The sequence below is a fragment of the Magallana gigas genome, chromosome 5 (assembly GCF_963853765.1).
Source record: "Magallana gigas chromosome 5, xbMagGiga1.1, whole genome shotgun sequence".
In the NCBI taxonomy this organism is placed as follows: domain Eukaryota; kingdom Metazoa; phylum Mollusca; class Bivalvia; order Ostreida; family Ostreidae; genus Magallana; species Magallana gigas.
The window spans coordinates 29,440,343-29,460,679 of NC_088857.1; the positions used below are offsets into that span (position 1 = coordinate 29,440,343).

A 20,337-nucleotide genomic window follows, 5' to 3' on the forward strand; every position below is an offset into this window, starting at 1 on the left:
AATCAGGGAAGTATATACGTCTCTGACTCAATGCTATATAACGTTAGGCCTTAGGCGTCGGAACCAGGGTAAGGGCTAGGGGCACAGGCACTTGTTTCTGAGAAAAAAATTTACCCTATAGTATAATAATAACACCCTTGTGTTATTATTATACTATAGGGTAAATTTTTTTCTCAGAAACAAGTGCCTGTGGCTAGGGGGCACTTATTTGCAATTCTAAACATAACTATAACCATTATCCATTTTTCTTTGACTTATCAACCTAATTCCTTTCTGATATGTCAAGCCCCCCCCCCCCCTTCAGTTTGCTTCCGACGCAACAGTCCAAACTGATACGTTGAATTCCGGAATTTGGTTTGAATATTATAAATTACAAGAACTCTTTTGTAGTTGAAAACAACAAATGGCCGGTGTGGACAGTTTCGAGTTTCTTCTGCGAGAAATTAACAAATTATGTTCTTACTACCGAGATGCATTAGCTTTAATCGGCGCTTTATATGCATCTAGACAAGCATTACGTATTGTATGTTGTATATTGAAAACTGGGAATGATCATGTGTTAACCAAACTATCTGGTTTGGTTGACCTAAAGAAAAACTTCGGGGAATGGGCAGGTGCGATAATTTCATTAATGTAAAGTAAGGTTACCGAAAAAGATTTTGGAGATAGGACTTATGACTTGATATTTGATTCGTCTGAAAAGATCTCTCTCTCTCTCTCTTTCTCTCTCTCTCTCTCTCTCTCTCTCTCTCTCTCTCTCTCTCTCTCTCTCTCTCTCTCTCTCTCTCTGACCCCCCCCCCCCCATTTGGCTTGGTCATGCCCTTTTCTTCTATACACTTATGAACATACATATGCAAATTCAAAATTAATAAAAACAACATTTTAAATGTATGGGGATATCACAATGATTGTATTGTAATTTCAAGTTCAATTATTATGTAAAATCATATTTCCCAAGTTGTGACTGGAAGCAGTGAAGGGATTGGGAAGGCGTATGCCAGGGAGCTGGCCAAGCGAGGTGTGAACATTGTTCTCATCAGCAGAGGGGAAAACCGACTGTATAAAACAGCAGAAGATATTAGTATGTTGATTAATGAAAGAAGTCATTTCTATAATGATAATATGGATGTTAGACAATGAAACAACATTGCAAATTTCTGATTTTTTTTAAAATTGAGTCAAAATGAAAAAAAATGACTGAAAAGTGACCAGTTTCATCAATATACACAAATAATATATTCATTTGGGTGCAAGTAGATTATTTTTTTTTTTTCAGAAAAGGATTTTAAAGTTCAAACTTGCACCATAGCACTTGACTTTAACTCTGGGAAAGATGTATATTCAGTTATATGGGAGAAAATAAAGGACAAAGAGGTTGGTATTTTAGGTAAGTGAAAAAATGTGGATTGTATATAATTTTATTTAAATATTTTGGTATGTTACAAATGCCTCCTCAAAATAAGTCATATAATTTTACGAGTTACAAACATTTCTATTGTAATCTATTGTTTGGCATTTATACTGTAAATTTAAGGTGTATTGGTAGTATACTGAGAACTCGTATGCCAGTCATTCCCATATTTAATGTCATTTCAAACAGTAAACAATGTAGGAGTGATGTATGACTACCCACAGTATTTTCTGGACGTCCCTGAAGAGAGGCTCTGGCAGCTGATCAATGTCAATGTGGCAGCTGCAACAATGGTTTGTAGAATTTTCATAATTTATAAAATTCTGATAATTTTTAGGATACTCTAGGTTTCATTATATTACTCAGTTTCATATGATTTTGAAAGTATTACATGTATGAAGATTGAATGATCTTGGTGCAGTATGCATACATGTACCCATTAGTTCAAGAATATTGTTTGATAATTTGTGATTTATTTAATTGTCTAGTGTTTTGTTTTCAGATGACATATATGATCATGCCACAAATGGTAAAAAGGTAAACCAAACATAATTACTTATATGTAATATATTCTAAACTAAGCATTAACCCTTTGCCAAACTTTGCACCCCATCTGCTGCCCCATTTTACAGTAAGAATTAGAGCAAGTATATAATTATAGCCAACTAATATCTTACATTCACTGATAGATTGTTATAGTTCAGCCTAGTTTGTTTTCATAACTTCTGACATCATCGATGTCACTGATGTAATATAAAAGCGAGTATAGGCCCAAATCAAGAAGTTTTCTCAAATATCCTCATGAAGGCTTCATATAAAACATACAGGCTTCATATAAAACTTGTTTATCAATACAAAATATTTCAGAAAAAAAGGAGCCGTAGTGATGGTCTCATCTGGAGCATGTTCACAGATCACACCTCAGATGACTGTTTATGCAGCCACAAAGGTACTATACTTGAATTTCATGTACATGTATATGTCAAGGCAAATATTAAGTGACACTTATCCAATTTACCAATTGTAACAAATGTACTGTATTAGAGTTTTCATTAAGATTCCTAATTAAACTTGAGGAATTAATTTCTGCAAAAAATCAAGAACCTCCCATTGCAGATTGTAAAATTATGCTTTTATTTTGTTAATGTATGGGAATAATATATGTACATTGAATCATTACAAAAGTTCAGCACTTGCAATTTTAAGTTCTCGCATTTTGATACAAAACGGCAGGATCACCAAATTAAGTACTCCTGTAAAATAAAGAATCTGTTCTACAGAATTTGGATGTCAATCAAGCTGTGTTAAATGTCACTCAAATGTTCATACTTTTGATTGGCTTGTACACTATTCATTTTGTATACATTGTATGATCTCTTTTTCAGAGTTTTCTAGACTACTTTGCCAGAGCCTTAGATTTTGAATATCGGAGTAAAGGAATCATTGTACAGTCACTGATGCCGTTTTATGTTGCCACCAAAATGACCCGCTTCAGTCACACCTTATCAAATCCCGGTCTGCTCATCCCCTCTGCTGAGAGATACGCAGAGAGTGCAGTGGCAACCCTAGGGTACACTAGCAGGACTTCAGGGTACTGGCCTCACACAATACAGGTACAGTGATAGAATTCCTGGTAGGATGAATTAACTGTCCAAGGTTCTATTAAGGTATCCGATCCATATTAGGAGCTAATTTTCTAACCTTGAATATACATGTATATCATATACTCTGATATTAATTTGAAGCATTTTAGGGAAGAAAAGGATTTACCAAGCGAAATTTTCAAAAATAATATTACTACTAGCAGTAATTTATTAAAGAAAATTGCATTAAGGTCTATGTTGAGAAGCAAATTTTTGAAAATGAAATACTACATGTTAAAAATATCAATAAATGCTTAGGTGGAAAGATGCTGTATTTACATGTAATCATAAGTAATAGAAAAACTTTTGAAAAAAATTTGTAGTGGAAAGGCTTTTTAGAATTGATTTTTATAGATTATAAGCAAAGGGGGGCAATTCTTTAAGAAGAGGAAAATCTCATATATTAGGGTACATTCCACTCGTACATACTGATACTTAAACATGAAAATTATATCTAGTAGTAAGTACCGGTATACTCAGTATTAAGCCCATACAGTGAATCTGGGGCTATTATGGATTGGATACCTTAATATTTGTTGTACTTTTGGAATGGATCAAGAAGAAGTTAAGATGACAGAAGAACTGGTATGTTACTTCTGTATGAAATACTGTTGTTTCAGCAGTAATACAACAAGAACATCAATTTTCAAAGATTTCATTGTAAAGTTCATCCATGAAATATAATGATCATCTCAATGTATAGGAATTAGGTAACCTTGAAAATGTGAATTTTGTCATATCTATGGATACCAATGAAACCACAGCATATGAAATGCAGACAACGCCTTGTTACCTTATGGTCAACACTTACAAAAGAACCATTTGTGGCTTTTATTTTTTCAGGCTTGGTTTACCAATTGGATTCCAGAATGGTTGTGGATGAGAGGAGCCACCACACTTAATAATGCTCTGCGGAGGCAAGCAGAACAAAGAAAGGCACCGCAAAGCCTGATAAAACGAGACTCCAGCGAGTTTGATGTATCCAAGTTTTCATGATACAGTCAATACAAGGATACTTTTAACAAGAGAGAGAACAAAGTAACTTGTGATGAAATTGAAGAGCATCTGTTCCCTGTGATTTGTGAATTTTTTCATTCTGGTTCAAAACCGTTTTGGATATCTTCACATCCCTTTGAACAAGTCTGGTCAACAAGTGAAATGGTACAGGTATTCCGCTATTCAGGTGCGGTTGCGGTATTTATTTCCAAGTGCTGTCAAATTACTAGTTGTCTATTGCAGTGTATTTTATTTTCAGTTGAACTGAGTTTTATGTCAATAAAATATGTGTCAACAGTCTTCTTTTCTTGTCACTTGAAAATCAAAAGTGGAAAACTTCTCAATATCTTTTATTTTTTCTGTACCTTTTAAGAACATGACAAATTATGCATTGTTTACTTAAAGTATATTAGAAATAAATTGGATTTTTTTCTCAAAGATGTACCACTATACATGAATATTTTAATATTAAAATCATCACTGTCAGTTGTACCCTTTTTTATATACATTTTGACCAAATAATGGACAATTTAAAGAAAAAAAAACATTGTATATCCATTAAATTTAAAATAATCAACAAAACCCTGTACCTTAGCACTAGAATTCAAATACATTCCAAGAATGAACACAATAGAATTTCACAACCTTCTGTTTAAAAAAATAGAGAAGTAATCGCAACAAAAAGTTTGTCCTTTAGACATAGTTAAATAAATATACCCCGGTAGATGTATAAAGGCACACATTTAGTAATACTTCTGAAATTCTCAATTGATTTTGGCTTATGGGGTACAAATTTAAAAAAAGCAAAACAATTTTTCTTATAGTGCTTTACCATTTCAAGACAACTTGGTCAAATCTTGACTCTGTATACTGTGTATAGTAATTAAAATTGTTTGCCAGAGCCAAATCCTCAGTAGCATATACTCTTATAAATCTTGATTTGCCCATACTTCAAACAAAAAAACTTAAATTACAATCAACTGAATTTAATCTGGCTTGCTAAAACTTTTTAGGTGTAGACAAAAACCACATAAAAATCATAATCTGACATGAGAGTTGAAAAAAGAAGGAAATTGCTAAATAATACGCAACATTAAGCTTTACAAACACAAAATAAGGATCTGCAATACAAACAGTGTTGAAAATAGCATTTTGTTTTAAAAAACTTCAATACTGTAGAGTTTCTAATATCAATGGAGCATTTAATGACGCTATATACATTTTACACATGCAGTGCCAAAATCCAATGAAATGTGCATATATACTGATACATATGTACTTGATGTATGGCTGTCTGTGGCAAGACCAAATAAATTTATGCAATGAAATTAAAACTCATGAATGAGATATACATGTATTACCGTAGACTTATCCCCTAATAGATATACATGTACATGTATATGTGTACATGTATAGTATCGACCATTAGTATAGTAATGGTCAAGACAAAAACATGGAATGTTTGCATGGAACAATAATTTGTAACAGTAAAACTTTTTCACAACAAATGGTATAAAACAGAATCACATGCAGTTAGCTTCGATGACATTAAATGGAGATGGGAGAATTAAATCCAATGCGACTTGTTGAAGAAATCTAATTACTATGTACTACATCTATCATATACTGCCAGGTAGTATGGAATTGCTAGTCTCGATATCATTTTAATTATGCGTTCACGTATGGTATCTCTGTCTCTCTTTCAGAATACATGTATTTAAGTTTTCAAATAAATAAAATTTGCCAATAGACCATAAAATTACAATCCTATAAATCTGAACAAAAAAAAAAATTAACCTACAAAATTTTGCCCTTTTAAACTTGATTCAGAACTTTGGTAAAAACATAAATATACTGTATGATCCCATAATTTGAGAAAGAAATGATATGAAAGATAACAGATAGTAGATGATGCAAACATACTCTCAATTAAAAACATTTGTGCTCAAATAATTTTTTTAAAAATAGCAAATAAAAAATGTATCACAGATGGTATGGTATACTAATTCAAAAGACGAAATCTAAAAAACTGTGTGAAAACCGTTCATCAAAAACATGTGCAGTTAACAGTTGTTCATATAACAAAACAAAAATAATAAATCATCTGAGTTCAATTCCAATTATAAAAGATTTCCCACATAACATATAAAATATTCAAATGTAAGTTTATAGGCTCTGCCTATCAATCAGATATCCCACAGCCACTGATGTTCGACGGTTTATCGCCGGGAGAATTCCGCTGACGCGATCAAAGGTTCCAGCAGAGAAGTGGGAGGAGGACGGCAGTATGGTGGGGGTCAGTGGGTGGGGGGAGGTAGAATGTGGGGAGCTGGTCAGGGTTGACGGATATCTCGGCCTGAGCGGGTGGAACGGAATCGTCTTCACTTTTTTGGAAATCGCCCTCACAAGGTCTCTAGAGTGCTTCAGATTGTATGCTGTTAAAAATGAAATATTTTCAATAAAGAACCAAATGCAGGCAAACATTTCACATTAAATGTAGTTTGAAGATGGAAAACTTTTAAAGCTGTTAATTTGGGTGTGGGGGGGGGGTCTGTCTGTCCCGGGCTCTTTGGTTTCATTTACCTTTCAGTCTGGCTTTGATTTCATCATCAAAATATCCACACTCTATCCACTCATCATAATCTATGATGTAATCAAAAGCCGTTTGACCTGTACAAGTCAAAATATATTTATTATTATTTGCTCTTAAATATTTGTCATAAAAAATAACACAAGATATGGAATAAAATTGTTTTTAACAATAATAACAAATTGTGTAGGAGATTGAGTATTAGGGTTTGTTGATAAAGAAAACTAACAGTATTAATGTCAATGCTTTGATTATCTGTTATGTCAAATTATAGTACAATAAAGAAAAAAATTGCATTCGTGTCAAAAAAAATTGAAAAGTACCGGAACATCTTTTCTTCTGATAAATGAGCTGTAATAGTATTGTAACAATCTACTTGTAAATCTAATGTATATTGCATGGTTGGAAAATAACTTTGAGGGTTTCTAATGAGAGTGAAAGATGCAAATCACAATTACATACAAAACATGTTTTTGTCTCAAAACTTTGTACAGGTATATGTATAAAAACACTATATTCTTTCTATTTGCTCCTCATCAATGGTCTCAGTATCACCTACCCATGTTATTTTTGTGCCTGTAGTTTGCCTTTCTGTCAATAAGAGTGGAAGCTGCAAACTTGTTGTTGGACTTGGTGGCAAAGAACAATGGTGTCTCCCCATCATCATTCAAAGCATCTACATTGGCATCATATCTCAGTAAAAGTTCCAATATGTCAGCCTCCCCACTCAGACTTGCTGCATAATGCAGGGAACTACAAAACAAAAGGGTACAGGGTATTTCTTTATTGATTTAGTTTCCAACAATTTAAATATTTTTTTCAGAGAATATTGAATTTCAAGCTGTTCAAAGTCGCATATTGCAATTTTAAAATAATTTCTGAAAAAAGTTGTTAAGAGACACTTACGAGTTGTTTCCAGGGTGATATTTGGGATTTGCATCTGCTCCATTGTCCAACAGGAATTTAACTGCATCTTGGCTGTCTTTACTTCAAAAAAAGAAGAGTCTATCAATCACAATATCTTCATTAAAATCATCTATTTACAGTTACCGGTATGCTATCAGTTCAAATTTTGCAACAGTTATGCATACAGTGTAATTTGTTCTGTTAGAATTCTCCTCATCAAGATATCTTGTTCTTTCTCCTTGAAATAGAATCCATTTGCCAAGAGCCTACAATAAAAAATCAAGAATCAATCTGTTGAAACTACTGTACTTTGAATATAATATATGCTTTGAAAAACAAGTCTTTGTATGGTCATTTTTCAAATGCTCATTTTTTTTAGATGGTCACAAACTGAAAAAGAAACTGCTAAAATTAAGATTTAAACAATGCATTCTCAAAACGCTTGAACAGGAAACAAACTTTGATGTTCAATCCCAATGCAAAAATATGTCAGCAGAACACATTTAACTCTACAATCTCTCACCACTGAGCACACTCGGTGAAGTCGTTAGCTATGGCCAGGTTGAGCAGGCTCGGGGGAGGTTTGTTGGTTTCTTCTCCAGCAATGGCTTTAGCCATAAAACCATCATGGTCATATCTCATCATCATTCTCATCACATCGATACGACCTTGCATTGCACAGCAATGAATAGGCAAAAGTCCCTGAATACAAGTAAATGCAGGTATTGAGACTATGTAATATCAATAATCATAAAATATTGTTTGTTGATATTGTTTATATGAAAATGTATATGAGTTCAGTTGATTTATAGGTACATTACTCTGTCTGTTTCTTTAAAATTGATTATTTCTTTAAAAGGAAAATTGACATAACTAGACACGATCTCGTTGCGAGCAACGAGTGGGTCTTCCGTCCGATTTTTGAATAGATTAGATTAAACTTATCACTTCAAAGATAAAATCGTAGATATAAGCGAAAAATAGTAAAAAAAAATTTGCTGCAATCGGGGCTTGAACCCGGGTCACCTGGGCCATGTCGACGACTCTATTGACTGAGCTACTCAGACTCTCGCTTCGGAAATTTGACGCTTAATTTCTCGAGAATGCCTGAATTACCTGAAAGCACCTTGTTGCGAGCAACAAGTGGGTCTTTCGTTTGATTTTGAATTGATAGTGTTCAATTAAACTGTTGACATTTGGTACGATTTACTATCATATAAACTTCCTTTTAAACTAATTTTTCAACCTACACTGCGAAATGCATATTTCCGGAAAACATCATTTTTAAACTTCAATATCTCTGCAATGCGTTGTCCGATTTTAAAACGGTTTTTAGTTTTGTATTCAGAACAAAAATGTCAACAAAACGCATATGCTTTAAAATTCCAAAAAATCGAAATATTCGAATCACTTCCGGTGACGACCGGAAGCGACGGACGACCTGCTTATATTAAAATTTGATAAGTTTAAAACATATTCTGATGGAAAAAATGGAGATTATTTGATTTTAAAAAAAAATTTAAAACACAATTTTCCAAAAATGCTGTTTGAGCGGACCGGAAGTGACGGACAATGGTAGTTTTACCTGATCGGCCCTAGAAATTCAAAAATCTATCATTCCTGAAACTTTCAATTTTCTATCTTTAATCGTTTTTGCAAAAAAGGGAGGACAAGATCACTTTTTACAAAAAGAAAAATGAATATAACGGCCGACCGGAAGTGACGTCATCAACAAAAATGTACATGATAAAAGACCTTGATATTTTGTATTATTCGTGAAATTTTCATAAAAATCCATTGTAGCATATTTGAGATATTTGAGTTTTAAGAAAAATGTTAAGAAAAAAAAGAATAATAATAGTGAAAAATAGAGAAAAAGAAACCTAACAAAAACAATAGGGTCTTCCGTTGGAAACGGAAGACCCAAATAAACAAATGATTGCATGTAAATTCTCTCAGTAATTATAATAGATCTTTAATCCTGGTCACGGCACCAAATCACCCTGGCCAGAGATTCAACCAATACAATTTCAATTACATGCTTACCCTAGTGTTTCTTTTACTGAGACTGGCATTTTTGTTCAGAAGAAGCTCTATGCTAGTTAGATCAGATGGCTTGTTGCTTTCACCATAGCACTTGACATGAAGGGGAGTGTTTCCTTCCACGTCTTCAGCATCAACCATGGCTCCAGCATCTAGTAACATCTGCACAGAGATCAAACCATTGAAAATGTTTCTAATTTTGCTTATACAAGAACTGAATTTAAATGATAATTTTAATAAAAGTTTATGAAGCTTGTTGTTAAAAAAGTACAATATTTTAGTTAATATTTTGCTTTGAAACAAACCTCCATTATGTCTGTGCTTTTCGCTCTGTGGAGTGGTGTTGCCCCCTTGTAATCTCGTACATTGATTTCTACTCTTAGTCGCAGAAGTTCCCTAATGGCATCCTTATGTCCATAGTAGGCTGCTGTATGGAGCAGAGTGCTCCCATTTATACATCTATATAATCAAATTAAGAACCCTTAAACCATATTGTTTTAAAACTATAAAAATTTGGCAGAATGCTTCAAAATAATACAAAAGTCTTTTAGAATTTTTAAGATTTGGTGTTGTTAGGGGTTTTTGGTTGTTTTCTTTTTTCTGGGATGTGGGACTTTTTTAGGGGAAGATGGTATAAAGTAAGGAATATTCATTAGTAAATAAGAATTTCATTAAAAGATTCCATAAAAGAATCTGCTTAATAAGGCAGACATTCTTAGATGCACTAATAATCATTCTATAATGAACTCTAACACTGTATTTTATGATAACTGGCATTAATGTAGACTGACCTGCTTCTGAGACAGCAAAGTTCCTTGACCCCAGTTGAGTGATCCTTGATGACCCGGTCCATTAGTTTCATGTCCCCACTCATAATCTTTGGAACAATCACAGAGTAATACTCGTACAGCTCTGAAATAGGACCAGATTCTATTCAGTTCTTGATATGACCAAAACAAATCAATCAATGAGATTTATGAATTACAGTGTGGATGTTGAACATCATATGAAGCTTTTTCTCATACACATGTACAGGTTTACTATTATATTTTCTATTAGATGTGGCATTATTTTATGCATGTAGACTTAACCAGCATGCAGATTGTGAGACTCAAGTTGTAGATATCATTATCTTATGGAATATGATGATTCCACATTACATTGCTATTTGATGCATTAAGTTTTTTGTATATACCAATGAGATATCTCTTGAAATCATCATTTTTCACTGTTTCAAATGGTGTGAGGTTCTTGACGTTTTTGCAATGGACATCACATCCCCACTCTATCAGGTACTACAATTACAAGAACAGTACATTCATGTACATAAAAAAGTATATTTAATTTCTACATACATTTCATTAAATCTATTCAATCAGACTATAATTATGAGAACAGCACATACATGTACATTAGAATTATGATGTTTTTCTATATACAATGCATTAATCTATTAGATACACTGAACTTGAAGAATCCTGCACAATCAGTTTAGTTAAAACATCAATATTGGCAATTTAAATATACAAATTGGAGTGACACATATAAATAAAAGCAACCCACGTGACAGATTTTCCGCTGCAGTCCCTCTATCCCAGAATTCAGTGGGGTGTTTTTAAGGATATTTTTGCTGTCAATGTTGGCTCCATTCTCCATTAACAGTCTTGCAACTTCCTGTATGAAGGATACAGACAAGACTTTGTAGTAGTTAATTATCATTGCCGAAAGGATAAACATCAGATTTTTTTAATTTCTTCTCTTAATCTGAGACAATGTTTATTTTTAAAATACTGTAAGTATATTACAATGGACATTTATTTAAGAAATATCACATTAAGAGTATTAATTTAATAACTGTAAACATACTAAATTTTGTGTCAATCATTTTTCTAAGCACCTTTCACAACAAACAATATATATATGAACAAATCCACGCAGTAAAGAGGCTTTGCTTTTAAAGTGCTACATGATTACTGTGGAATCATTAAAATTCGTTGGGGCCAGTTTTCGTGGATTGCTTAAATTTTACAGGTTCATGGGGACGTAATTTCGTGTATTCTCGTATACAAAAGGAAATATGACTTTATATTGCCTTAATTTATTAATTCGTGGAGGATGTTAATTTGTGGATAAGAGGTACCAACGAATTCCACGAAAATTGAGCCACCATAAAATCTAATGATTCACAGTACATTAATTAAGTTAATACCATTATGAGGAATTAATACATGTATAGCTCTAATCTAAGACTCAAACTGATACTATAAAGTAATTTAATTCAATTTTTGCACTAAAATATATATACATTTAACATATAGGTTTATTAATAACCTTACACTAATTTTTTTATAACAAAAACCTCTTGATTCTGTACCAAAAAGCTAAAAACACAAAACAAAACAGAAACCACTAGCCGCTTTTGCATTTCTCAATAAATCTCTACAATCCATGCCATTTGATCTTTTTCTGCTTGGCTACAGCAAAACATTTAAAATACCAAAATACATGTACACCATATCTACATGTATAGCTGCTAAATTCAATATCAAATTTTATCATGTGGTGAATATACCAGCCACCCTACAAGTCTTCCTTACAAAATGGCCATTTTTGCAGGCCCAGTGGAGAGCAGTGTATCCCAATGAATCTTTGGCTGATAGCAGCCAACGATTGTGATTCATCCAGCTCTGACATAAAGGTGAATCAAAAAATTCAGAATACCAAATAATTTTAAATCATAATAAATTTTTCAATTTTTTTATTTAATTTTATATGTTATGTTATAGTTGCACTAAATGTGCAGACTTTCAGTTCTCTTGAAAAAAAAAATAACTATAGATAACACACAAATTAATTTGCTCCAAAGACCAAATACAGTGCTGGTGTTTATAAATGTATAACTCGGGTAATTGCATGAATTCACTCTTAAAGAAAGATGTGAATGTTAATTTTTAATTGTTTTTATGGGTGATTTTTCTGTTTTTTACATTAATTTGTATCTACATCTGAATTTGGAATTCAAAATACTTCTAACTTTAAAAAGTCAAATTTTCTACTGAAAAAAATAATTTTCATTTTAGCCTTAAATCTATAATTATTGTAATGTTTTCTCTTATCACGATTTCTCAACAATATCATATTAAAAAGAACAAACATTAAACAACACAATTACAGATACAAAAAGACAAAATAAATTAAAAAAACAAAAGTTAAAACTTTATTTGAATCTTAAGTTAAAAAATCAAATTACGGTTATTACTTTATAAAAGCATCTTGCAAACTTACAAAGTGTCCATTTCTGCAGGCCCAATGTAGAGCAGTGTTTCCAGATTTTGGCTCCTTTGCATTGATGAACTGAGGATGACTCTGAAAGAACACAATCATTTTCTCCACAGTCTCAAACTCGTTGTCTCGAGCTGACTTGATAAACAGTCGTTGCCACGACCCTGTGTTCCCTGGGAACACTTGGTACAGGAACTTAGCCCCGGCCTTCAGCTGCTTGTTACGACTCGGCGCTTCCATATAAATCTGGAAAATGAAAGTATTAGTGAAGAACTGGCACCTATATAAAAATACGTTATATTAATTGTTTATAAAATTAATCAAATTTAATTTCTATCTAGTCTATACAATTTGACGGAAAATAATTATGATAAAAGAGAAAGGAAGACCTTTTGTATCTATACTCTTATTACCTTTTATTACATTCCATATACTGGACAAATAATGTTAACAATGATAACAAAGCTAAGCTTTTTACCTCATAATCAGGATGGTCTCCAGGCATAATTTCCAGTAATCCTGACTCCGGTAATCTTAGCATTTCCCGCACTCCTGGACCTGCAAGAAAGCAGTAGACACTCTTTGTTACATTTCAACATTTACCATGACAAGAATCATGTATTTAAAGATCATTATCCCAGGATAGGAAATATTTCCTTCAAAAGGGCTACAAAATAATGCCTACATGAATGCCTCGATCTTCCACCCACCTTTAGAGACCCCACTAAAATCATCAAAATATTCCTCTGTGTCTTTGTGTTTGATGACGATTTTTCTTCCTTCTGTCCAAAGTTCTTTCGATGTTGCTTCATAAAATCCTGATCCATTTGTTAAGCTCTGTTGCAAAAAAATTCCAAATACATTTGCTACATATAAATACATATATCTGTATGGAAATATAACATTCTGGTTTAAAAAGTCTTACCAAGTTAATGACAAAAGCCAGACAGAAGTCATTGACAGTGACGTTCCGTGGAATGGTGATTACATCAAAGCGGCTTCTCATCTTGTCACGAATCGCTCGTCGAACCTAAACGGGAGCAATTTGTTTTAAAACTTCAATAACCATATCTTTCTTTAGCTGCCCTCTTTATTGACAGACATATGGAAAAATAAGAGAATTGTGCAATATATATGTGCATGATAACTACATGTATGTACATATACCTCACTCTTGCAATTTTCAATATGCTGCATCCATCTTTTACAATAATCAACATCAAATTTCTTCTTAATCTTCTCTTGGGCTATTCAGGATAACATTTATTAGTAGCATTATTGTATTAATATTTACTTCCCGTTTTCCATAATATTTTTAATCAATAACTTTATCATATTTTATCATGCATAGAAAAAATATAATTCCATATAATTGGTACTTTGACAAAATGTTTCTGCAATTTACACACAAAAAATGGGGGTTTTTTTTACCTTGTCTGTGCATTTCAATCTCATTTTTCAGTTCTTTTCTCCTCTGAAGCTCTTGCATGTTGGCAACAATTGGCGCAAACTTATCAATTTCATGTTGGGCCTCTCGAATCAGCATTGCAATGAATTCCTACAATTCAGAGATTTTGAAGAGATTCTCATACCTTACTTAATCATAATTATCTCAATTTTTATCAGTGGGGTCTTTGTAATACTGTATACAGGGAAATATTCGCTCCCGTTTTTTTTCGCTCCTTTTGCCCATGTTGTCAGCAGGCGAATTTGAGACCAGTTTCAATGCTCATATTGTCTCTTTTTAAACACATCTTTGTCTGGGCGAATTCAAGACGGGGCAAAACCATATGCAAGTGATGAAGGGCGAAAATAACACGGGTCGAAAATAACCCTGTATACAGTAAATGCATAGACTCCCTAAATAAATAATAAAGAATAAAGATCCTCAAAAATTAACATAGCAATTGTTAATTGTAATACAGTATATATGTATCATTGAAAGTTTAATAAAACATGGCATTGCATGTAAGCAGCCAAAGTCAGAAAGCCATGATCTACCTTTTTTCTCTTACCAAGGTAGTGACAATGAGTTCCTGACGATGGCAAATAGTAAATATTTCATTTCAAGAAACCCAGACAGTATAAATCTATGGAGTCTAAATCCCAAGCATTTTCACAGCTGCTTCAACAACAGTTTTGGCAAACATAGAATATATGTCATACAACTTACAAATCTGTTGACAACTGCTCTGCATTGGCGGAATTTGTAGGCCATCATGAAGAAAAAACAGAAATATGAACACACTGCCATAGCATCAGCCTGCAAGGTTCAAAATGAAATTTAGGTAAATTTCAAGTAAAATTTCAAAAACTTTTTTAAAAAATACATTTTACATACTGATAAGGCCAAGAGATTTGAACAGATAATTTCTAAAAAGGCGTGTATAAAATATCAATTACCTCAACTAAATCCTCTGAATCAAATGGAGTATCAGCATAAAACATGTTCTCTGCTGTCTTCAGGGCCAAGTTGATTGTCCATCTGAAGAGTAATTCATTCTTACGGATCTTAATAACTACATTTATTTCACAGAGAAAAATTAGACATGGATAAATGTGTACATGTATACCTATACTTGACCATCTGTACTTCTAGCGACTTCACACAAATTTTATTCAAACTTTGTCAAGAATTTAAATTCGTTTTATCATAGCAATCTAGTTTTATTTAATAACAATCACACATCTACTAAAACTAGCAAACTACTAAGTAAACTCATATCATCTCTTCCAAAATTAGTTCTTAATAATATATATATGTGAAAATATGTGATTAATTCATCTAAGACTGTAAATAAATATATCCCTATAATATCTCTTACTATACATGTGACCATAAACCTGATTTTCAAAGAGGCTTCATTCCTGAATAATTGCACAAATACTAGTGTGCTTTCATGATATATTTTTCATAATTCTTATATCTATACTAAAAAAATTCAAAATAAATTCTAGTTAAAATGTTTGCATTGTGCATCAGACTGTAATGTAATAAATGTTAGAGAGAGAGAGAGAGAGAGAGAGAGAGAGAGAGAGAGAGAGAGAGAGAGAGAGAGAGAGCTAAAATATTAACCTACATGTACCATAAATGCAAAGATAAGGTACTTAGGTGATGCAAATTGATTATATGTATTTTGTTTTGCATTAATCCTAAGAGAGAGAGAATTACAGACAGACAGAAATGAACCTATATCGGAATAGAAATTACAAAATAAAAGAGATGACTTTAGATAGATGTACATCATATGTTGACTGATTAACACTACGTCTGGCACTAGTACGTCAAACTCACCGATCATTCAGAAGCAGGTCAGAGGTAAACGTGTTAGGGACGAAGGAGTTGACTAGAGCACACAGGACTCGGCTATCTACTAGGTCATCTATGGACTGAAAAAGTCAACAACCAGTCAAACCCGACCTTTAGTCTCTGGGCACACTGTATTGTCTGGTGCTTTATAGATTTAGTTGGGTTTGTCAATAACTCAAATTCTACCATTCATAATATCATATGATTTTAATTTTAAAGCTAGCTGGGTGGCTTATTGCTTAATTGGTGCATATACTATATATCTTTGCATTTGTCTACAGGATTAAGGGAACTATCTAAGGAAATGCTAAAACACAAACACACCTATACCAGGTATTTTATTTTCATTCTCTTAATACTTTTTGAAGGCAGATTATTGTTTAATTCTACAGTAATTCATTTGTTTTCATTTAAATTCCTTGTCATAATTTCAAGCATAAACTTAACCTGCAAATTCAAAACACAAAAAATAATAATGTTCAAGTTTAAAAACCAAATTCATTTTAGAACTTTTAGCTATCTTCATAGTTTTTTTAAATTTTTGCATCCAGAATATGATTTAAACTATATTGAAATTTGTACATAAAAGGCAAACTCACATAACAGGAAAGGTTCTTCCCATCTTTTACAGTCTGGAATTTACAAAATAATAAAAGAAAACATATAAAACTTCTCAAAGTTTATGACAATTTACTTAAAGTATTTAGTACAAGTACTTTCAATAAAGTTAGATTGTTTAGCTTTCTATAGTCAGTTCATATAGAAACCTTGTGGATTTTCATTTCAATTTCATAATGCACAATCTTTTTAATTTCATGTCCACAAATAGTATGCCTCAAATTTCTTAAGTAGAGAGGGTGGTGATCATTTCTCAATGGAACTTCCTACAAACACTACATTTATCTAGAAAATTGTACAGACCTTGAGTTGATAGTTCACCATTTCCAAAATACAGTCATCAGGGCTAGGATAATCCCCAAATTCTCTCTTCTTCTTTTTGAAGTTTTTGACATAGTCAGCATTGGGCCATTTAATCCAGTCTGCAAAGTCATCCTCCTAGAGACAAAGATGGAAAATAAAAAATTTGTATTTCATATGATTTAGCTTATAAAAACATGTAGTGATAATAATTGACCCATCTCTAAATTCTTAGCCAAACTATTCCATGCACCATCATGATTCATGAACAAGACTTGGTTCATCCGTCAATATCATTTTATTGATGTTTCTGAAAATAATAGATTTATAACTTCTCTTCATATGTTATAACTTTTATTCCTATTTTGACTGCTTTTGCAACATCTGACATCATGCATTCACAAGTTCACATCATATGCTACTGCAGTCAGTAAGAATGGTCTAGAATGTTCACATACATGTACTTTCAGATAAATTCTGAAAATATTTGCTGTGCTTTCAGACTACATAACAAGTGATGTAGATGTATCACAAGGCTCACGAGCCATCAAACATAATGGATGAGCTCACATTTGATCTAAGTCTCACTTTTACAAATTTAAAGAAATATATGACTGAAAAATTAGAAGGGGATCAAAAGTGAGTTTATGTAAGCCTAAGCCAGGACCGATAACTCACATTATGTTCCTCCTGAGCCCCCGCTGCTCCGAACCCAGACAGTAAGGACTTTTTCTGCTGCTTCTTCTTTTTCTTGGCAGGAGGAGGTTCTGGGGTCCACTGCAAGATCAATGCATTTGCACAGTATTAAAATATGTATCACACTGATTTGCCACCAGCTAGCAACATAAAATATATATATACATGTATATTAAGCTTAAAAACTGTTGCTTTTACCATAGGCACTTCGGTCAAGGATGCAGCTCCTGTTTATATGGTGGACAATGTAGGGAATTTGAATCCCATTCAGTATTTTATACTCTGGTCTAGAGTCTGGATTTTTTAACCCCTTTCAATAAGTTTAATGGTCATCTTTTATTATAATTTTTATACTCTGAAATTTTTAATGCCTTTCATTAATTTTATGTTCCATGGAGGTTCTAAACATATGATATTACCATAGAACACTTATTTGTTTACGTTTTAAAAGTTGTCTTATCCCACAGATATGCTAAATCAACTTTTAGTACATCAATGGGATAAGGCAAGTTTTGTTGTGTTGCAATATACTTAAATAATTGGTGTAGTATAGCCTACATGAGAGTTACATACCTTGAATGGGACCTGACATAGAACGTCTTCGTCTAACTGCTGGAGGTATTCGGCCCTCTCCCACACAAACCAAATGTCATGACAGATCAGTCTCCACAGTAGGTCAAACACCTGGTGACACAATCAAATGTTCCTCTAATTATTTTTTTTTCTACTATATACATGTACTACATTTTTTCACAATGGAACACAAACTGATAAAAAAGTGAATTGTGGGGGTTTTGTTCATTCTCCATTACATTTAATACATGAATGTATATTACTTGGGTGAAAATGTTTGCTACTCATGTTCCCTCATACTGTCTAACAATATATGTACAAAGGTATACTATACCAGAATGACATACATGTACATACAAAAAGCATTTTATTTTTCATTTTGTAAGCTAATATGTATCATCATCAAGTTTATAATCTATTATCAGGATGACTTCCGAATTGGCAATTATGTAAACTTCCAATATATATACCAAGTAAGTAAATAACAGAAATTAAATTCAGACCTGGTCAGCACTTCTCATGGCAAACATCCGTGTGTCTACAGATACATCTGCAGGTAATACTGAAGATTTTTTTAGTTCATCAACAATCCAGTCCACCCTAGTCTGCTTCTGTTGCTGAGATAGGCTAAAAAAAAAAATTCATAATTTCAGCAAATAATCATAATTTAATTCATCATTAATTAAACTATTAGCAATTCCAAATTTAAAGCGGCTCATAAACAAAATGTTACATAAAAAGTAATTAATAATGCAAGAGTTAAAAACACTCCTAGTCTAACTTCCATTACCTGATAACTTAATTGTTAACGAATTACTGGATGTTTAATAAAAAAAGTCAAACAAATGTAAAATCTGAAATTATTAAAATAGATTATAATCTTCACGATCCACACAAATGAAGGAAAAGATTTATACCATCATAAAAACCATAGAGTGCAGTACATTTGGGATTTTTTGTTGCATGATGCATTTATTTAAAAGAGAAGCGACTTAAATCTGTATTGCATTTCCTACACAAAAGTAATTTTTCCACAATAGTTTCACATTAACTTATATCATTTCTGCTTGTTAAATATTTTGTGATTTATGAAAATGACAAAAAAAGCAAAACATAGATTTAAAAAAACAAATTAATGTGCATGTCGTTTGGAAAACAGTTCATTGTACAGTTAAAAACCTCCTATAACATAAAAACATATATTATACCATTTTTATACCCCAAAAAAACCCACAAATCAGTGTTTTATTAAATAATACAAGTTTCTTACTCGTCCATGCTTTCAAGTCGTTTGATGTCATAGCCTGTGATGCTTTCCACCAGGTACTTCATGTGTGTTCCAGAGAGAAGATCCATGAGCACATTGTTTAATAAATGGTCGTAGGGCATGAGCCGCAGATTGACCCAGGCCGTAAAACCCTTTATTCTTGTCCTCAGTGACATGTTGGAGCAACTTATAGTAAAGGAGGAGGTCTGGTGCTACATTATTTTCTCCATGGAATCTGAAAAAATTAAAGATAATCACTATTGCACAAAAGGGAATCAAATGAGTGATTTAAATAACGGTTAATAAGGGTTAAACGATTTTTCGAAACGTTGAAATGATTAAAATCGCCCATTTATTTTAGAGATTGGTATTATTGGCATGAATATTGAGTTGCATATATGGACAGAAGCTTCTGCTGGGTATATTACTCGAAGAGTAAATATTTCTGTGTGTAACTTACGCATTAATCGTCCACCATTATTTAGATTTCCGATAATCTTTTATTTCCGCCATTTGTAAACAACCTTGATGTTTCTAATGATTTAACTACTCGGAACCGAGCACTAGTTATATTTTTTGAAAAGTCTAGAGAGATTCGGAAACGTTAGTGACACACGAACCCGATTAAAATAAAGTTTCGCGTACTACTAAAAATCCTCACTTGTATCTCGTTAACTTTTTAAAATAAATATAAAGGAATA

General features: G+C 32.6%; 2 protein-coding genes across 3 annotated transcripts; one reads left to right on the forward strand and one right to left on the reverse strand.

The window, feature by feature from the left end:
* The first annotated feature begins 373 nt into the window (after positions 1–373).
* LOC136275318 (inactive hydroxysteroid dehydrogenase-like protein 1) lies at positions 374–4,351 on the forward strand. Its single transcript, XM_066084062.1, has 8 exons — positions 374–614; positions 960–1,082; positions 1,278–1,388; positions 1,602–1,705; positions 1,915–1,949; positions 2,280–2,361; positions 2,798–3,025; positions 3,899–4,351. The coding sequence occupies exons 1-8, from the start codon at positions 404–406 to the stop codon at positions 4,049–4,051; spliced, it is 1,047 nt and encodes a 348-aa protein (XP_065940134.1). The 5' UTR covers positions 374–403; the 3' UTR covers positions 4,052–4,351.
* Positions 4,352–4,488: 137 nt separating this feature from the next.
* Positions 4,489–20,190, reverse strand: LOC136275317 (uncharacterized). 2 transcript variants are annotated; one of them, XM_066084059.1, is made up of 28 exons: positions 20,097–20,190; positions 19,640–19,871; positions 18,873–18,996; positions 18,370–18,480; positions 17,779–17,877; positions 17,104–17,238; positions 16,782–16,814; positions 16,168–16,262; positions 15,276–15,357; positions 15,046–15,135; positions 14,304–14,430; positions 14,040–14,119; positions 13,798–13,902; positions 13,583–13,709; positions 13,351–13,430; positions 12,876–13,118; positions 12,188–12,277; positions 11,154–11,264; positions 10,786–10,885; positions 10,382–10,502; positions 9,896–10,049; positions 9,594–9,752; positions 8,071–8,249; positions 7,733–7,813; positions 7,548–7,628; positions 7,201–7,394; positions 6,635–6,721; positions 4,489–6,486 (listed from the first exon to the last, which is right to left on the reverse strand). In XM_066084059.1, the coding sequence occupies exons 2-28, from the start codon at positions 19,810–19,812 to the stop codon at positions 6,218–6,220; spliced, it is 3,330 nt and encodes a 1,109-aa protein (XP_065940131.1). In that variant the 5' UTR covers positions 19,813–19,871; positions 20,097–20,190; the 3' UTR covers positions 4,489–6,217. The 2 variants fall into 2 exon arrangements, with proteins under 2 accessions (XP_065940131.1, XP_065940132.1); XM_066084060.1 differs by lacking the exon at positions 12,188–12,277.
* Between the last annotated feature and the right edge of the window lie 147 nt (positions 20,191–20,337).

Bases quoted from the DNA above. Each gene is read 5' to 3' on its own strand.
- LOC136275317 (XM_066084059.1), bottom strand. From the start codon at position 19,812: ATGTCACTGAGGACAAGAATAAAGGGTTTTACGGCCTGGGTCAATCTG. The intron at 16,263-16,781 runs GTGAGTTTGCCT...TGACTTTTTCAG, and splicing joins GGAAGAACCTTTCCTGTTAT to TCCATAGATGACCTAGTAGA. The intron at 7,395-7,547 runs GTAAGTGTCTCT...TTTGTTTTGTAG, and splicing joins TATCACCCTGGAAACAACTC to TTCCCTGCATTATGCAGCAA.
- LOC136275318 (XM_066084062.1), top strand. From the start codon at position 404: ATGGCCGGTGTGGACAGTTTCGAGTTTCTTCTGCGAGAAATTAACAAA. The intron at 1,083-1,277 runs GTATGTTGATTA...TTTTTTTTTCAG, and splicing joins TAAAACAGCAGAAGATATTA to AAAAGGATTTTAAAGTTCAA. The intron at 2,362-2,797 runs GTACTATACTTG...TCTCTTTTTCAG, and splicing joins CTGTTTATGCAGCCACAAAG to AGTTTTCTAGACTACTTTGC.